Source organism: Vombatus ursinus, unplaced genomic scaffold, assembly GCF_900497805.2.
Source record: "Vombatus ursinus unplaced genomic scaffold, bare-nosed wombat genome assembly UNPS02012515.1, whole genome shotgun sequence".
In the NCBI taxonomy this organism is placed as follows: Eukaryota; Metazoa; Chordata; class Mammalia; order Diprotodontia; family Vombatidae; genus Vombatus; species Vombatus ursinus.
The window spans coordinates 456,889-473,253 of NW_020952293.1; the positions used below are offsets into that span (position 1 = coordinate 456,889).

General features: G+C 40.6%; 1 protein-coding gene across 1 annotated transcript in view; it reads right to left on the reverse strand.

Annotated features, from left to right (window-relative positions):
* The window catches only part of CNGB1 (cyclic nucleotide gated channel beta 1), a 97,161-nt gene that overhangs the window by 642 nt on the left and 80,154 nt on the right, over nt 1–16,365 (reverse strand). Inside the window, exons 19-26 of the mRNA XM_027857909.1 lie at nt 16,246–16,365; nt 12,525–12,684; nt 9,329–9,426; nt 9,140–9,223; nt 7,267–7,385; nt 6,669–6,815; nt 1,158–1,380; nt 15–68 (exon numbers count right to left, since the gene is read on the reverse strand). The exon at nt 16,246–16,365 is cut by the window's right edge and continues 31 nt beyond it. Coding sequence (XP_027713710.1) covers nt 15–68; nt 1,158–1,380; nt 6,669–6,815; nt 7,267–7,385; nt 9,140–9,223; nt 9,329–9,426; nt 12,525–12,684; nt 16,246–16,365 — 1,005 coding nt within the window. The remainder of the gene's footprint in view (nt 1–14; nt 69–1,157; nt 1,381–6,668; nt 6,816–7,266; nt 7,386–9,139; nt 9,224–9,328; nt 9,427–12,524; nt 12,685–16,245) is intronic.

A 16,365-nucleotide genomic window follows, 5' to 3' on the forward strand; every position in this document is an offset into this window, starting at 1 on the left:
GGTTCTGGTTTCTCTGGGGCTGCCGGTTCTGGTTTCTCTGGGGCTGCTGAGGCAGCAGAACTCTTGGCCTGGAAATAATAAAATGAATGATGAAATGTGGGTATTCTAGAGCTGGAGAGAAAAATCAAGGTCAATTATAAGACATCTCAACTGAATAGGATATTCTTGTGAGTCAAATTCTAATTCAGGATTATGCACAAATTCCCTTGATTTCAGTAAATATGAAAAGTCAGCTTAAAGGCAATATTTTACCCTGGCAAACAATGTCAGGGTATTCTCTTTTTAAAGTGAAGCATTGGTTTCTTTGAACCTTTTCACACAAGTCTTTTAGTATCCTTTCATCTAATTTATCATTATTATTATTAATTATGATAATGATTAACCTGTGAAATAGGTTGTTAAATATCTTGGCATTTTATTTTTAGTAGGTGGTCAAAGGGCTTAGATTAAGATGCTTCCCTGTGTGCAATAAAAACCCAAAAATGAAGGGGAAATAGGTTTCTATGATGCAGAAAAATACTCAATTACCATACGCTTAAATTTAATTCCAATCAAATCTAAAACTGACATGTTATTCTTGAAGCACCACAAACCCTACCTCAAGGAAAGAATCTTGACATCATATTACACTGTATTCAAAACACCTTTGAGGATCGCTTGACCCTAAATCCATGACCATAATTAGCACAGTAATGCTAATTAGCATTCTGTCTTTTGCCTCTTTTTGTATCCCCAGCTCTTAGCACAGTTCCTGACATACAGCAGATGCTTAATACATGTTTATTGATTGCTTGATCTTGGTATCAAATCACTAAAGGAAGGTTTGAGTTTAGAAATAAACACTTCTAAAATACCCTTCAGTTTGAAAGTGATGTGCAGGAGGGGTAGGACAGGGAAGGAAATGACAATCAATCTTATTATTCCTCCAAACAAGCATTTTATATTCTGAGGATCTTAATTTTCATAAGTACCATATTAAAGAACAGGAAAAAATCAAAACAGCCTTCTCTGTACCATAAGGGAATTGAGCTAAACTATTTTTTTTTATAATTTAGTGGAAAGTAATACCACAAATAGATAGACTCCTATCAGACTGCTCCTAGACCCCATGGTCGTGGGTAAGGTCATAGTCAAGGTCGACCAGTCCGGGTGCTCACCTCTTCCAGTTCTTGCTGTTTCTTCGCGGCTGCTTCTAACGCTGCCAGTTCTTTCAGTCTTGCTCGTAAATGGGCAAGTTTCCCTCCTCTGGCTGCTCCCTTCCCTCCCATCTTTCCCGCTATGGCTAAAGCAGCTGAGAAGAGTTTAGGAGTCCCGGCCCTCGGAGGAAGAATGAGCACACTTTTCTGTTCTTTGGGCTTGTTGTTATTTCTTAGCATCCTCCTACAAAAGACAATAGCAATTCAGAGCATCACGCTCATTTGGAGAAATGCAAAGGTCAACTGTTGTCGCAAACGAATCCCCAAGGTCAGCAGGGAGTTTTTGCATATTACAACTACGGAATAAATGATTTGGCTAAAGACCAAATGAAACATAGGCTTGTATCATAAATACACCTTCATGCATGTTGGCATTCTCACCACTGGTCCAGACCGTGAGCATGCCATTGCCTTCTCATCTTGTACAAGTATTTCCAACCATGTCTCTATGTCAATACTCTACAGAGAACCCACCCAGCCAAACACCAGAGGTCTTCCTCTGATTTCTTTAACATTGTGTGGTTGCCAGGGGAAGACTCAGGCTGCACATCTGTTATCCCTTCTGCTCTCTATAAGACCAGACTACAATGGAAAGCAACCCTGGGAGGGTCAGTTGTAATCCATTACCAACAAAGACTTCCACAAGCTGTATGCAAAGGGTATCTATCATCAAAGGCATGGGTCAGGGGAAAATTTAGGCTAGTATTTAATAAGCAAGCACTCCTAATCAGTAAATTTGATCACCAGGGTCCTATCAACATCTATTGTCAAGTAAAATAATTTGTTAAAACTGAAGGTCCCTCCTTTGTTATAGTCACCAGCGCCCCTTAACAAAAGAAATTGTGATTCAATGACACAAAGTGGAAGAGCCCTGAGTTGTTTTCCAGCTCTGACATTCAGTGGTCCAAAGGTCACTTCCAGCTCCAACACATCATCAAGATGAAATGCATATCACTTGTTTTTCTAAGAAGGATTTCCCCATCTGCCCCCCAACCCCTCCCCCAGTCGATATTTCACAATTCTCTGGAAGGCTCAAGGTCTTACTTAAGCCAATGAATTATTATTTTTCACAAAAGGCCTAGGTGCCCAGGACTCTGTGGTACCAAGGGTCAAACGTAAACTGTTTGATGTTTAAAGCTCTTCACAACCTGCTTCTTTCCTACCTTTCTAGACTCATTATACTTTGGTGCTGCCCACCCCTGCCTCAGATTCTGCATTCCAGCCATGCCGGCCTAATTGATGTTCCACACGTACAAAGCACCATCTCCCATCTCCATGCTTTTGCACAGGCTGTCCCCCAGGCCTGGAATTCCCTCCCTCTGCCTCTTAGAATCCCTGATCTCCTTTAGGATTCAGCTCAGGCACCAACTTCTTTATAAGGTCCCTCTTAATCCCTCCCCAATTGCTAGAAAGCCCCTCCAAAAATCACCTTATATTCTGTATATATCCATATGTATAAATGTGGTCATGTATTCATGTGTACACATGTACATTGAATGCACTAATATGTGTCTGTCTCCCCAGAGTGCAACCTCCTTGAGAGCAGAGGCTCACTTCTGCCTCTGTATCTGTGCTTGGGATAGTGCCTCACACACACAGTAAGTGTTTAATAAACGCTGTATTGATTAATTGATCCTGCTGTTCAGTCATTGAGTCATGTCCAACTCTTGGTGACCCTGGGGACCATACTATCCATGGGGTTTTCTTGACAAAAATGCTCTATTGTCTTCTCTATCGTCATTTGTCATCACCCATCGATCCCAAGCAAAGGTTCTAGGCCTTCTTTGATCTCCCTTTTTCCCCCCACAAAGGTAAAAATAAACACCCAACCTTTTATAGTTGACCTTGGCACTGCTTTCAGCTTCAGTTCATTCTTACCATGAGCATTCCTGACATTCGTCTATTACCTGCCTTGGCTTCCATCTTCTGTCCATTTAGTTTAAAAATCTAGGTTGGTTGGTGAGTATCCTGTGCATCCACATTGATCTTAATGTAGATCAAACACATCCTACTTTACCTCCTCTTTATAACTGCTTCCTGTAGTGTCTTCAGAATTTCATTTTTGAGCATCTCCCATCCCTCCTGGGCCAACTTCCTCTGAAGCATTTTAGCATATCAGATTCTACTTGTCTTTCCTGTGAACTCTTCAAAATCTGCTTTCCAAAATCTAGGGCACATGTCAGACTAGGCCCAGATTTCCTCTCCTTCTCTATCAAAACTCTAAGATGGAGTGATCACTTTCCTCACAAGGTTCCCATCATTTCCACCAGGGAAACCAGTCCCTCCATGTTAATGAGAATCAGATACAGAATTGAATTTTTGTTTCTTGGTTCTGCCATCTTTTGATGACTGAAATCATCCCTAACACAGGTCAAGAGGTTATTTTAGCTATTTTCCTTTTGGCTAGGTTTAAATTATCTTGTCTCGGGGCAGCTAGGTGGTGCAATGGATGGGGCAGCTAGGTGGTGCAGTGGATAGATCACCGGCCCTGGATTCAGGAGGACCTGAGTTCAAATCTGGCCTCAGACACATAACACTTACTAGCTGTGTGACCCTGGGCAAGTCACTTAACCCCATTGCCTAGCCAAAAAAAAAAAAAAAAAAGAATTCCTTTAATATATTATCTTGTCTGGGGCAATTAGGTGGTATACTGGATAAAGTGCTGGGCCTGAAGTCAAGAAGAACTGAGTTCAAATCTGGCCTCAGACACTTACTAGCTGTGTGACCTCGGACAAGTCACTTAGCCCTGTTTGCCTCAGTTTCCTCATCTGTAAAGTGAGCTGGAGAAGGAAATGGCAAACCACTCCGGTATCTTTGCCAAGAAAACCCCAAGTGGGGTCACAAAGAGTCAGGCACGACTGAAAATGAGTAAACAACAAAATTATCTTGTCTCTAGTTGTAGAAAATATTGCCCAGCTTTTTTGGGGGTGCTCTTTGGCTGCCAATTCCAAAGTGAGTGTAGTTGTCCTCTGAACACAAGCCTTTGGCACCTACATGTTTCTGCATCAGACACCAACTCTTCTTGCACTTCTTCTGTGGTATGTTCTTGGTATGGTTCAAAGACATCCTCACCAGGTAGGCGGATACAGCAACTACTAATAATAATAGTTAGCACTTGTATAACTGTTGAAGGTTTGCAAAGTCCAGTGTATAGTGTTATCCTGTTTGACACTACTGAGAATAACCTTAGTGGTCAGAGGAAGCTCCCTCAGGCGGTATTGCTTGATGACCTATCCCATTGCCTGGGGCCATGCTTCTGTTGACCTCAGGCTGCTGGTCAGAGATCCCCCCTCCAATAGCATTCTCATTCTTCCCCATTACAAATCAATAATTCTGGACAAGCCCCTCAGGTGTAATCTGGGTGTCATTTGAGCCCCGGGTCCTGACACATTGAGCGAGGTACAGTTTTCAGAGATCTCTCACAAAATCTCTTTAGCTCATGCACAGGACCAAGGAAACCCTGGGAATATCCATGTAGGGCTTGTTTTGCACTCCCCAAAGGCCCTCAAGCACCAAGATAAACAAGAGTTTGAATATGGGAAAAGTTTCATTTTATCTGACATGAAACATAGACCAGGTTTATACTTGAATTCCTCAAATAATAATAGCTGGCATTTTTATAGTGCTTGAAGGCTTACAAAGCACTTTACAAGTATTTTCCCATTTGATCCCTGTAAAATCTATGGGAAGTAGGTGCTATTATTATCCCCATTTTGAGAGTTGAGGCGTCCTTTAGTCATGACCTCATTTAGAGTTTTTCTTGGCAATGATACTGGAATGGTTTGCCATTCCAGAAATGGCAGAAAGAAGAAGAAATGGAGAAAGAAATTCTCCAGTTCATTTTACAGATAGGGAAACTGAGGCAAATGAGGTTAAGTGACTTGCCCAGGGTCAAACAGCTAGTAAGTGTCTGAGGCCAGATTTGAACTCAGGAAGATGAGTCTTCTTGATTCCAGGCCCAGCACTTTAGACACCGCACCCCCTAAGCTACCTCCACCTCCATTTTAAAGAAAAGGAAACTGAGACAGACAGAGGTTAATTGTCTTGCACAGGGTCACACAGCTAATAAAATTCTGAGGCTGTACTTGAATTCAGGTCTTCCTGAGAGTAGGGTCAACTCTTTCCCCATTGCACCACCTTGCTGCTTCTGTAAGAATATCAGAAAACCTTTCTGGAGAACCAACATGCAAACCTCCCTTCTGCCAGGTTCCACCTTATGTCACAACCTATACATTCCACCTAACTTAGAGTGAGTGAACAGGTCTGGAGCACCCAGTCCCTGCTGCACTGATCTCTACAATACCAGCAAGAACAAGGTCCATGGGTTTTGTTCCTCCCACTGTGACCTCATCACTCCTCAGTGCACATGATTCCCTGCTGTACCAATCCTTTCAATAAAAGCAAGAACAAAATTTTCTCCTTTCTTCTGTAGTTGCCACCAATTCAGTGTCTCTGTCTAGTACCAAATCCTCAGACCCTTGAAGTGACCGTTCTCTCTCCAAGTTCCAGATGGAGCTTACCATCTCCAGCTCTTCCACTCATCCATGTGTCATATCCCAAAACAGCCCCTTACTGGCACATGTGCCCCTAGTATCCTTGGTGCCCAAAGGGAAAGGGACATATTTACACGCCTACTATATTTTATGATTACAAATTAGACAAATAGACAACCAAAGCACTTCACTAATAGGGGGACACATTGTTCCTATGACAGGGAGAGAGGTTGTATAAGTATCAGTAAAGTGATTCAAAGCTGTTGTCACTTGACCAGTTTCCCGTGGATCAGTAGATGTCAATCTCGCTCCATTATTTCGCAACTTTAGGATAATGCCAGCATTCATTTTATTCCATCATTTTGATGACCTCTTTTGTTTCAATGTTTTTGGAAATGGCACAGAATTTGAATCTTTGCATTTGGGAGTTGAAAGATTAAGGTAAGTATGAAATATTTTAGCTTTCTGTCTCAACTCTCCCTCAGAAATGCTGAATTCACATAAATAACAGCATGGAGCCAATTTTGATAGCTTCACCTTCACTCAGGAACTCATGATTGAGGGAAGGACAGCAGCTCTCTTTAGCTGGCTTCTCTCTCTTTCCAACACACTGCCAGGAACCATGCAGACTGGGTGTGGTGCACTGGCAATGCATTTGGAATGTGTAGGATTTGTGGGGTGCACCCCATTAGAATATGTGACATAAACAAGAAATTTATTGAAGGCTGAAAAAGAGGGCCCAATAAACTTCTTTGATATGGAACCAACAAAAACATCTAACTTTCCACTCCCTTCTTGCACAATCCGAAAGTTCTTTACAAAACATTCTTTATGAATGTAGACAAACCTGTGATTTCATTGGGGACTTCCAAGAGAGGACATTCCTTTGACTAATGTAGAATGGTACTTTCTCTTCAACTTATGATCTTCCAGTAAGTACACAAATTACTGACCACTACTCTTCTAATGAATCACGTACCTGGCTTTCTTCCGAAGCAACTTCTGAGACTCTGGGTAGTGAACCAAAATTTCATTCAAGTCCTTCTTATCCAAAATGAAAAGGTTGGTAAACCCATGAGCCACTACATTTGCTGTGCGACGATTTCCCCCGCCAACAGCCAACAAGCTAATTATTCAAGAAATAAAGAGAGCAGGCAAAACCGTTGAGGGCTAGAATTATGAAATCTTTAGTGTCATCTTGCTAGCTTAACCATCAAATGAGACAATATCTGTAAAGTGCTTAGGCTCTCGCCTGGCAAAGAGTAGGTACTTAATCAATGTTGGTTCCCTCCTCTCCTTCCCCTCCCTTCACCCACCCTGAAGCCACCAAAGCAGGTAAAAGAGTATGTGCCCCAACCTGGGAATGTAGGGAAAGAGAAATAAATTGTTAGCAATTGGCAGCTGTTTTTAGAACCCCATTGAAAGAAGATTCAATGATATGGTAGGAATGTTTCAACCCTGATCTCACTAACCCTAGACTCATTGATTACTCTCTCTCTCTCTTTCATTTCCCCCCACTCCAAGGTCTGACATTATTCCTCCAATTTCCCACCCCCCACTCCCAGTTCCTTGCTGACCTTATTTCTCCAAATACAGATCCTGCTCTCAGAGTCACAAGAACAGATTTGCCATCTGGCCCACCTAGTACCTGGACCTGTCCAGCTTGGATAATGTACATTTCTCTTCCAATTTCCCCCTGAAACAAAGAGGAGAAAAGTTACTAATGTTCAAGTACTGTACAGGAATACTTTAATTACAAAATCCCCTGCTGAATGAGACCTCTTCTTGACAGAGTTTTGGTTTCCACAAAGAGCCCTGGTGCCTAACCTGTTTCAAAGTCAATTTGCAATTATCCACATGGAGAACACAAAACAATGAAAATGCATCTGGCTTTGGAACATAGCAAGAAAGCCATAAGCAGAGACACACACACACACACACACACACACACACAAAACCCTTCATACCTGGCTCTGTTTTCCTAATGCCTCAGCCCTGCCTCTAGCTGCTTGACCCATGGTGAAAAGAAGACCATGGATAATCAATCCCCTTATGAGTGATTGAGAGTTGATTGTATCATGCATTCATTCAACAAACATTTATTAGTCAGTAAATGCAAAATTGTTTTTAAAGAACTCTCAATGTAAAGAAGCAAATTTTATTTTCTTATTCTTCTATCTGATTTTTAAATGGAATCTTTTGCCTTTGATCTTTATCTTCTTGAATGACAGCTGTTTCCTGAGAGTGTTTTCCCGCTGTACTCACCTAGTTTGGTAAAGGGTCTTACACACCATAATCCAATAATTGTTTTAACTTCCAAATGTCAAACTCCTCTGGACAAACCAATGGATTGTTTCTTTCTTATCCTCAAGCAAATGCTTTATAACTCAAATAGTGGAGCCCAGCATTCTTTACCTCATAGGGATCATTTTTAATTCCTTGCTTCTAACTGGTCTCAGAAATATCATTTTCACGTGCCCTTTACCAAAGTAAAGGTCCTTGTGTTTGGAGGAAGGCTCTTAAATCCTACAGGGGATATTTGGGATCTATTTGTCCCCCCCCAAACTGATGTTATATTTGAGCACTGTCCTAATTTTAGTACTCGATTTCAGTTATTTATGAATTTCAAGACTTGATCTCTCCCTATCTTGCTGAGATGGGTGCATGGGGGCTACTCACATGACCTGATCCCACTGTCCTTGGCACAGAAGCTTTATCCTGCTCTGTTTCTGGCCTCTCCTTAGACAATCTAGTGACTTCCCTGCTCCTAGAGGCTCATCATACTCATGCAGAACTTAGTGCTTCATGTTAAAATCAGCTCAGTCCACTGCCACTCAGAACTCCTGAGCTCAAGGGATGCCTTGGATTCAGCTTCCTAGGTAGCTCACTCCTCTTACAAGCATTCAAGACCAAGGCCTGACTTGAGGTTACATCTCTTCTAACTAGATGTGTGACCATAAGCAAGTTACTGATGCTTTCTGAGTCTTTGTTTCCGCATTTGTAAAATGGATAAGATAACAATGCCAAATCCGAGGGCCAGATAAGATAACATTAAGTAATGCATTTTATAAACCTTCAAGCATTATATAAATGCTAGTATCATGATTATTGTTATTATCATCATCATTGTTATTATTATCATACCTACCCTACTTATTTCACATGTTTATCAAACAAGATGATAGATATCAATTTTTTTGAAAAGTATAAAGACTTGTGCTAATATGAAGTATTGGTACTACTGATGATGACAATAATAATAATAACAATGATAATTTACACTATCATCCATTTGCAAGTAGACAATTTATACATTCCAATTATGACCTTTCAAATCATTTTCCCTTTCACATAGTCACTATGGTTCTTTCTGACTTCTCCTTTGTCAATTACATAAATAAACAAATAAATGAATAAATAAAGCAAATGAATGAATAAATTAATAAATACCTTCTTGCATACATAGTCATTGGGCAGGTAAACAACGGACTTCAGCCTCTTCAGCATGTCAAAAATCATTTGCCTATCACAGCCCTAAACCGAAAGAGGGAGAGAGGAAAGGACCCAGGATTTAAAGGCAAACAGATTGGAGTCCACAAAATAAATGAGCTTTAACTTTGACTCAGATGGCAAATGTACCTGAAAAAGAGCCACCTTGCTGACAATGTCGTAGTTGACATCAATAGCGAGATCCAGCCGCATCTTGTCTGGAAGTTGTACCATCAACTCAGATTCATCTGACAAATGGGAAGAAGAAACATGCCGCTTATGGAAGTCCATTTACACTGGATGACACATGAGTTCAATGTCATATCATAGTAACTAAACAAATGTGGGGAAATATGTCTAAACCTCTTGATAAAACACAGACTAATTGTGGGAGACCTTGAGAGGGTGTCTGTATGTGGAAGAGGGCATTTATAATTTCCAAAGAATGGTATGGAGCAGAGTCAGATACCACGACAGAAGGGGACTATTATACTGCTGGGAGGGAGGAGGGAATTGGTGATGATAATGGGTTTTTCCTTCTATATCCCAGGAACAAAACCCCCCAAAAAAAGTCTCCCACTGGATTTGGAAGAATTCTGAGAAACCAAAAAATCTATAAGTATTAGTTTTTCCAATTCCAGGAATTAAGATCCTGGAGTTCATGGACTATTGTGAGAGATATAATGCTAAAGTGACTGAAGGGGAATCCTGGTTCAACTCTTGATTGATTGAAGACAGATTATTAGCCTTATAGATCACCTGTAACAAATCTGACATCTCAGATCTATTTTACCCCTGCTGCCTGAGACATTTCTTCTAACTTTCTAAACGAACTTAAGTAGAATTATCCAGAGGGGAGGGAGGGAAGGTACAGGGAGGTTAATTTTGGCCTAATACAAGGAACAATAGAGCAGTTGGGTCGTAGAATGGGATGCCCCATGAGGTAATGAACTCACCAGCATTAAAAGTACTTGAGTAGATGCTGGGCAATCACTCGCCAGGAATGCTTTGGAAAGCATTCTCCTACATGAAGTAACTAATTGGAATAGCTGATCACTGAGGTCCCCGTCAACACTAAGATACTATGAGACTAAGAACACCAAGCTACGTTAAACAAAACTAGGAAAGTAAACCAAATAGGAATCGTATAATCAGAACCTTGGCTAGCGATTGTGGCACCTCAAGGCAAATAGCATTCTTGTATATAACTCTGATGTGAAAATAATAGGGATAGAGATTTCATTGGTATGAGGAGTTCCCAGTGAGGAACTGCCTCTACCAAAGCAGAATAGCATCTTCTCTGCAATTTATAGTCTTAGTAAGAAGCCTAGAGCACTGAGAAATTACATGACTTGTAGGGTCATACAGCAAGTAGTGTCAGAGACAGGATTTAAACCCAGGTCTTCCTGGCTTTGAAGCCAGTTCTTTTTCCATTAGAGCATACTATCTCTTTTGTGAGATTAGTACAAGCAAGAATTAAGCCAAATGCAGTTGAGTTAGTGGGAAGACCCTAGAACACAAAGCCCTGCGGTGATACACTCCTGGACAATGGAAGACCAATGATGAGGTAGATATCAGCTGGATTGAGAAGAATGTCAGCATTAGTACACGAGGAGTTCAGTTCAGTTGCACTGCCTGACAAGGGGGCAGGTGAAAAGGAATGTAGGTACAGAGTCAGGGAGAAATCGTTACTGATAGTTTCAGATATTAACTAATTGTTTTTGCTATGTGCTAGGTTCAATCGCTTCTGTGCTGCTAGAGGAGTATAAGAACTAGCAAGATATAAATGTTAACAACATTTTAAATTATACAATCTTTTAAAATCATTTTAAATTTTGGCACCCATTAAATTTTGTTGCCCTGGGCAAAACTCTGATAACTTAAACCTAGTTATGGCTCTGCTTCAAATGCACTCTAAAGTCAGAATAAAATAACTTCTGTATTATCTGCTAGTTGAAGATTATCTCTGCTTTTTCTCCTTCATCTTATGAATAAATGACAGTTGATTCTCAGGTTGGTTTTTTTTTTTTTTTGGTAAGGCAATAGAAAACAAAATAAGAAAGTTAAATATGTAAATTATTAAATCAGAAAAGGCATTTTCATTATTAAAGGCTGCAAGTACTTAAGTAGAAATATGTTCCTCATAGATGCACTCAAAAATACAACTGTGGACATTTTAAAAGGATGAATAAATAAATAAAAAGGAAGGAAAACAGAGTTAGATCTTTGAGGCTAAGAAATGATTGTTATGCAAAGTAACTATAATTTATTTCCAGCACTTAGAAGTGGCCTCTTTGGATTTCATTGTTAATATTTCATTGTAATTATCTCTGGAAAAGGAAGCATAAAAAAGAGACCACATGGTTCAGTGGGAAAAGCCCTAAATTATATATAAGCCAGGAGCCTGGCCTCTCCTCCTTGCTCTATTTCTAACTATCTGTGTGACCTTGGGCAAGTCAGTCATAATTTCTATGAACCTCAGTTTTTTCATATGTAAAATAATACCCCTTCATGGGGTCTTATTAGGATCAAAAAAAAGAAATAGATGTGAGAATTTGAATAATATAAAGTTTGTGTTTTTTCTTTTTTTTCAATTGCCAACTATTTAATTTCTGTCCTTCCTATCTCTCACATTGAAAATAAAAGAGAAACACTCGTAACAAACATGCATGGTCAAGCAAAAGAAATTCCCATGCTGACCATGTCCAAAAATACGTCTGTCTGCATCTTGAATCCATCAACTACATGCGTCATCAATGGTACCCTTGGAATCATGGGTGATCACTACATTGATCAGAGCTCTTAAGTTTTTCCGACTTGTTTGTATCAGCAGTCTTGTTGTTACTGCATAAATTGTTCTCCTGGCTTTTCTCACTAGTAGAAAGTGCTATGTAAATAGATGTATGGAATACGTCTTTCTCATTCATCCTTACCACATTTGGGAAAACAGAATCATATGGAATCTAAGAACTGTAAGGGACTTCAGAGGCCACAGAGCTATCACCAGAGGCTCAGGGCTAGGAGGAACTTTGAGAAATCTGACCCTCTTATTTCGTATTAATTGTGGTTAGATGAAAGTACATTCCATGAAGCATGTATAGGAATGGGAAGAGGAACATCCCATTCTGGTAACGTGCAGCTTAGCACCAAAGGTCTTACATTTTGGTCCACTTTCTACTTAGATACATCTATGTATTCAGAGTAAGTCACAATGGAAGGAAGTTTGGAGAACAATATACAAATGGGAGCTACTTTTAATACTATTGGCAAAATAAATTAGACAAATAAAGCTAAACTAACAAAAATTTTATAGAAGTAGAAACCTCCAATGGGATTCCGATCTTACCCAGCATGCCTTGAGAGTGCCATGTATATTCATACCAGGTCTTAACACGATTCTGAACCGATCTTGGGATTTTGTAGAAATTCATGTACTTGACGGTACTGTCCATGCAGCTCCGGTAGTAGTTTTGCCCTGCAGTGGCAGCTCCAACGACGTCTCTCATCTGGGGAGGGCGGAGGACAGAGTCCAAGTAAAATCGAGAGAAACTGCTTATTCACAATTTCAAATCAGGTGCTTTTTTTTTTTTTTGGTAAGGCAATAGAAAACAAAATAAGAAAGTTAAATATGTAAATTATTAAATCAGAAAAGGCATTTTCATTATTAAAGGCTGCAAGCACTTAAGTAGAAATATGTTCCTCATAGATGTACTCAAAAATCCAACTGAGGACATTTTAAAAGGATGAATAAATAAATATGCCCTCAAGGTAATCAAATTAGGTGCTACCAGGCATTCTCTTTTAAAGAGAATGTCTTTTTTCATACATAGAATGCATATCTTATTTTTTGCCTTTTCAATGGCTGGCAGAGGGAGGTGGAGAGAGGGAGAGAATTTGGAACTAAAAATAAAAATTAAATTAATTTTTAAAAAGTTAAATTATTTTTAATTAAAGAATGTGCTTCAAATTCTCATCTGAACATTTTTATACTTTGTAGTAGGAATTTGTTTTTCTGAGGCCTCCCCCAGTCAAACTCAATGCATAAAATACTTTTACAAATCACAGAATTTGAGGGTTGGAAGGGAATTCGGAGCTCATCTAGCCCAACCCAGAACTAAGATAAAATCCTTGTTGAAACAACCCTGATAAGTCATCACCCAGCATCTTCCCGAAGACCTCTGGTGTGGGGGGAGGGATGCCTACTACCTCCTGAGACAGCCCCTTCCACTTTGGACATCTCCAACTGTTAGGAAGTTTTCCCATAGATCTGCCTCATCAATTTCCACCCATTGTTCTTAGCTCTGCCTTCTGGGATTAAACAAAATAAATCTACTTCCTCTCTCACTTGAGAACCCTACTTGAAGACTTCTACCATGTTAAACTGAATCTTCTCTTCTCCATACTAAACATTCCTAATTCCTGCAACTAATTTTCACACAACATTGTCTCCAGAACCCTAACTCTCCTGGTATCCCTGCTGTGGATACCTTCCAGCTTATCAGTGTAATGTCCTTCTTAAAATTTGGTAACCACAACTGAACACTATCTTTTTTAAAATTATTTTTGTCTTAATAGTATTTTTCCCAATTACACACAAAGACAATTTCTAATACTCCTTTTTTTTTTAAATGTTAGGTTACAAATTTTCTCCTTCCTTCTCCTCTCCCTAAGATGGCAAGCAATTTGATATAGGTTATGTATGTGAGCACCATAATTTAGAGAGAGTCTCAAATGGCCCAGGAGAATCAGACTATCACTGCTCACAATCTGGGCACCATGACTCTCTTAAACCAGCTTGAAGTCTCATTAGTTTTGGGGACTGCCGTATCACACTTGATTCATAGTGAGCTTCCAGTATATGAAACCCCCAAATGGTCTTTCAGACTGCTCTCTAGCCATGTCTCCTGTTTCACGCTTGTGACATCTATTTTTTGAATTCAAGTGTGAGTCTTTTTATTTATCATCATCAAAATATACCCTATTAGATTTGGCCCAACATCTGAGCCTGTTGAAATCCTGATTCTATCATCTAGTATGTTTATTGTCTCCCACCACCACCACCACAGCATATCATCTGCAAACTTTGTAGACATGCCATTATGACTTTATCCAAATCATTGATAAAAGTATTATACAGGGTCAAAGAGATATCCACAGGTCAACCTACTAGATACCTCCTCCTCCCAAGTTGACATTGAGTCATTAATGACAACTCTTTGGGCCCAGCCATTTCACTGGTTCTGCAACCACATAACTACATTATTATCTAGCCCACATCTCTCCATCTTATCCATAAGGAGATCATGAGAAACTGCATTAACTACTTTGCTAAAATGTAGGTAAATCAATCTCTATTAACCATCCAACCTACCAGTCTAAAAACTCCATCAAAAACAAAAATGAGGTTATGCTGGAAAGATGAGTTCTTGCAAACTTGTGAGTTCATTTGTCTTTCCTGAAATGCATTGTCTAGAACTAAATAGAATACTCTCAATGCAGCCTGATCTAGGCAGAGGACAAGACTCTCTCACCTTCCTTGCTCTGAATGCTCTGTTTCAATCCATGTAGCCTAAGTGCATCATGGTGGCTGGAGACCTAATTCTGTTCTTGCAACTATCGTCATAGTTCAATACGCTTTGGGTGGAAGGTCAGATTGGATGCCTTCTAACATTCTCTTCCAACTCTCCAGTTCACAGGCTCATAAAATTTAGAGCTGAAAAGGACCTTAGACTTCATCTTGCTATGATTCTTTCATCCTGAGTTGCTTCTCATCCAACAAAAGCCCTTTAGAACTTCAAGACATCCCTGCATTCCCAAAGGGAGACAAAGTAGACACAGAGGAGGTCGACTTAATCCATTCACCTAACCATGAGCCCAAAGGCCACCACAAAATGCAGAAGCATCATAGGGTCACAGATTCAAAATTGGAAGGGACCTTACAGATTGTCAAATGCAAATATCTGGCTTTACAGATAAGGAAGGTATGTGACTTGCCTAGGGTCAACCGCTAGTTAGTGTCTAAGGGGAGATACAATCTCAAGTCTTCCTAATTCCAAGCCCAGCATTCTACCTGTTTGTACCATTGTACTGGGGAAGCATTAATTCTGCTCCCATAATTCTGAAGAGATGCAGATCCCTCCAGGGTCCCCTTTCTGTCTTTTCCCTTTTCCTACTATTCTCTCTCTCTCTCTCTCTCTCTCTCTCTCTGTCTCTCTCTCTGTGAGGCAATTGGAGTTAAGTGACTTGCTTAGGGTCACACAGCTAGTTTCAAATGTCTGAGGCCAGATTTGAACTCAGGTCCTCTGCTCTATTCGCTGCGCCACCTAGCTGCCCTCTACTATTCTCTTAGTTATTTATCTCCCCTTCTTTTCGTTCTCTCACCCACCCTGAAACCTTTGTTGTTGTTCAGTCCTTTCAGTCTGTTTGACTCTTGGTGACCCCATTGGGGGTTTTCCTGGCAAAGATACTGGAGTGCTTTGCCATTTCCTTCTCCAGCTCATTTTACAGATGAGGAAACTGAGGAGAGCAGGGTTAAGTGACTTGCCCAGGGTCACATAGCTAGGAAGTGTCTGAGTCTGGATTTGAACTCAGGAAGATAAGTCTTCCTGACTTCAGGCCCTCTGCACTGAAATACTTAAGCCAATCCTAAGCCTGAAGGGGAAAGAATTCCTGGGATCAGCCCTTAGGAAAAGTATAGCATGAAGTTTTTCTTTGGTACCCTCAAAATCTTGCTCATGCTCCATCATTTCTTCCCTTTGGTAGCACCTGGGTCCCATCAGACACTCAGTGTTCTCCACCTGCCCTGGGCCCTCCTGCCAGGTGCCCCTAATAAATCCATTCCTCCTTGGGCATTGGGGATTTAGCAGGCGCCCTCTCAGTAGCAGTTCCGGAGGAAGGGGGGGAGGGGCCAGTGTGTGACCCACAGAACGAAGGAACAGCTGGGAGTGAATTTCAGTCACTGAAGCAGTTTGCACAGACAGTGCGAGAGAGATGTTTGAGGGGAGGGATTTCCCAGGGTCCTTCAAAACCAGCCAGCAGAGGCCACTGCTGATCCTGCCTTTACTCACCTGTCCTATCATCACGGAGAAAGCAAAGACGCCCGTGAAGTAGTTCAGGAGCTGGAAAATGATTTCAAAGAGAGTCCTGGGGTCAGGCAGGCCCCCGATCGTGATCAGGGTCTTGACAGC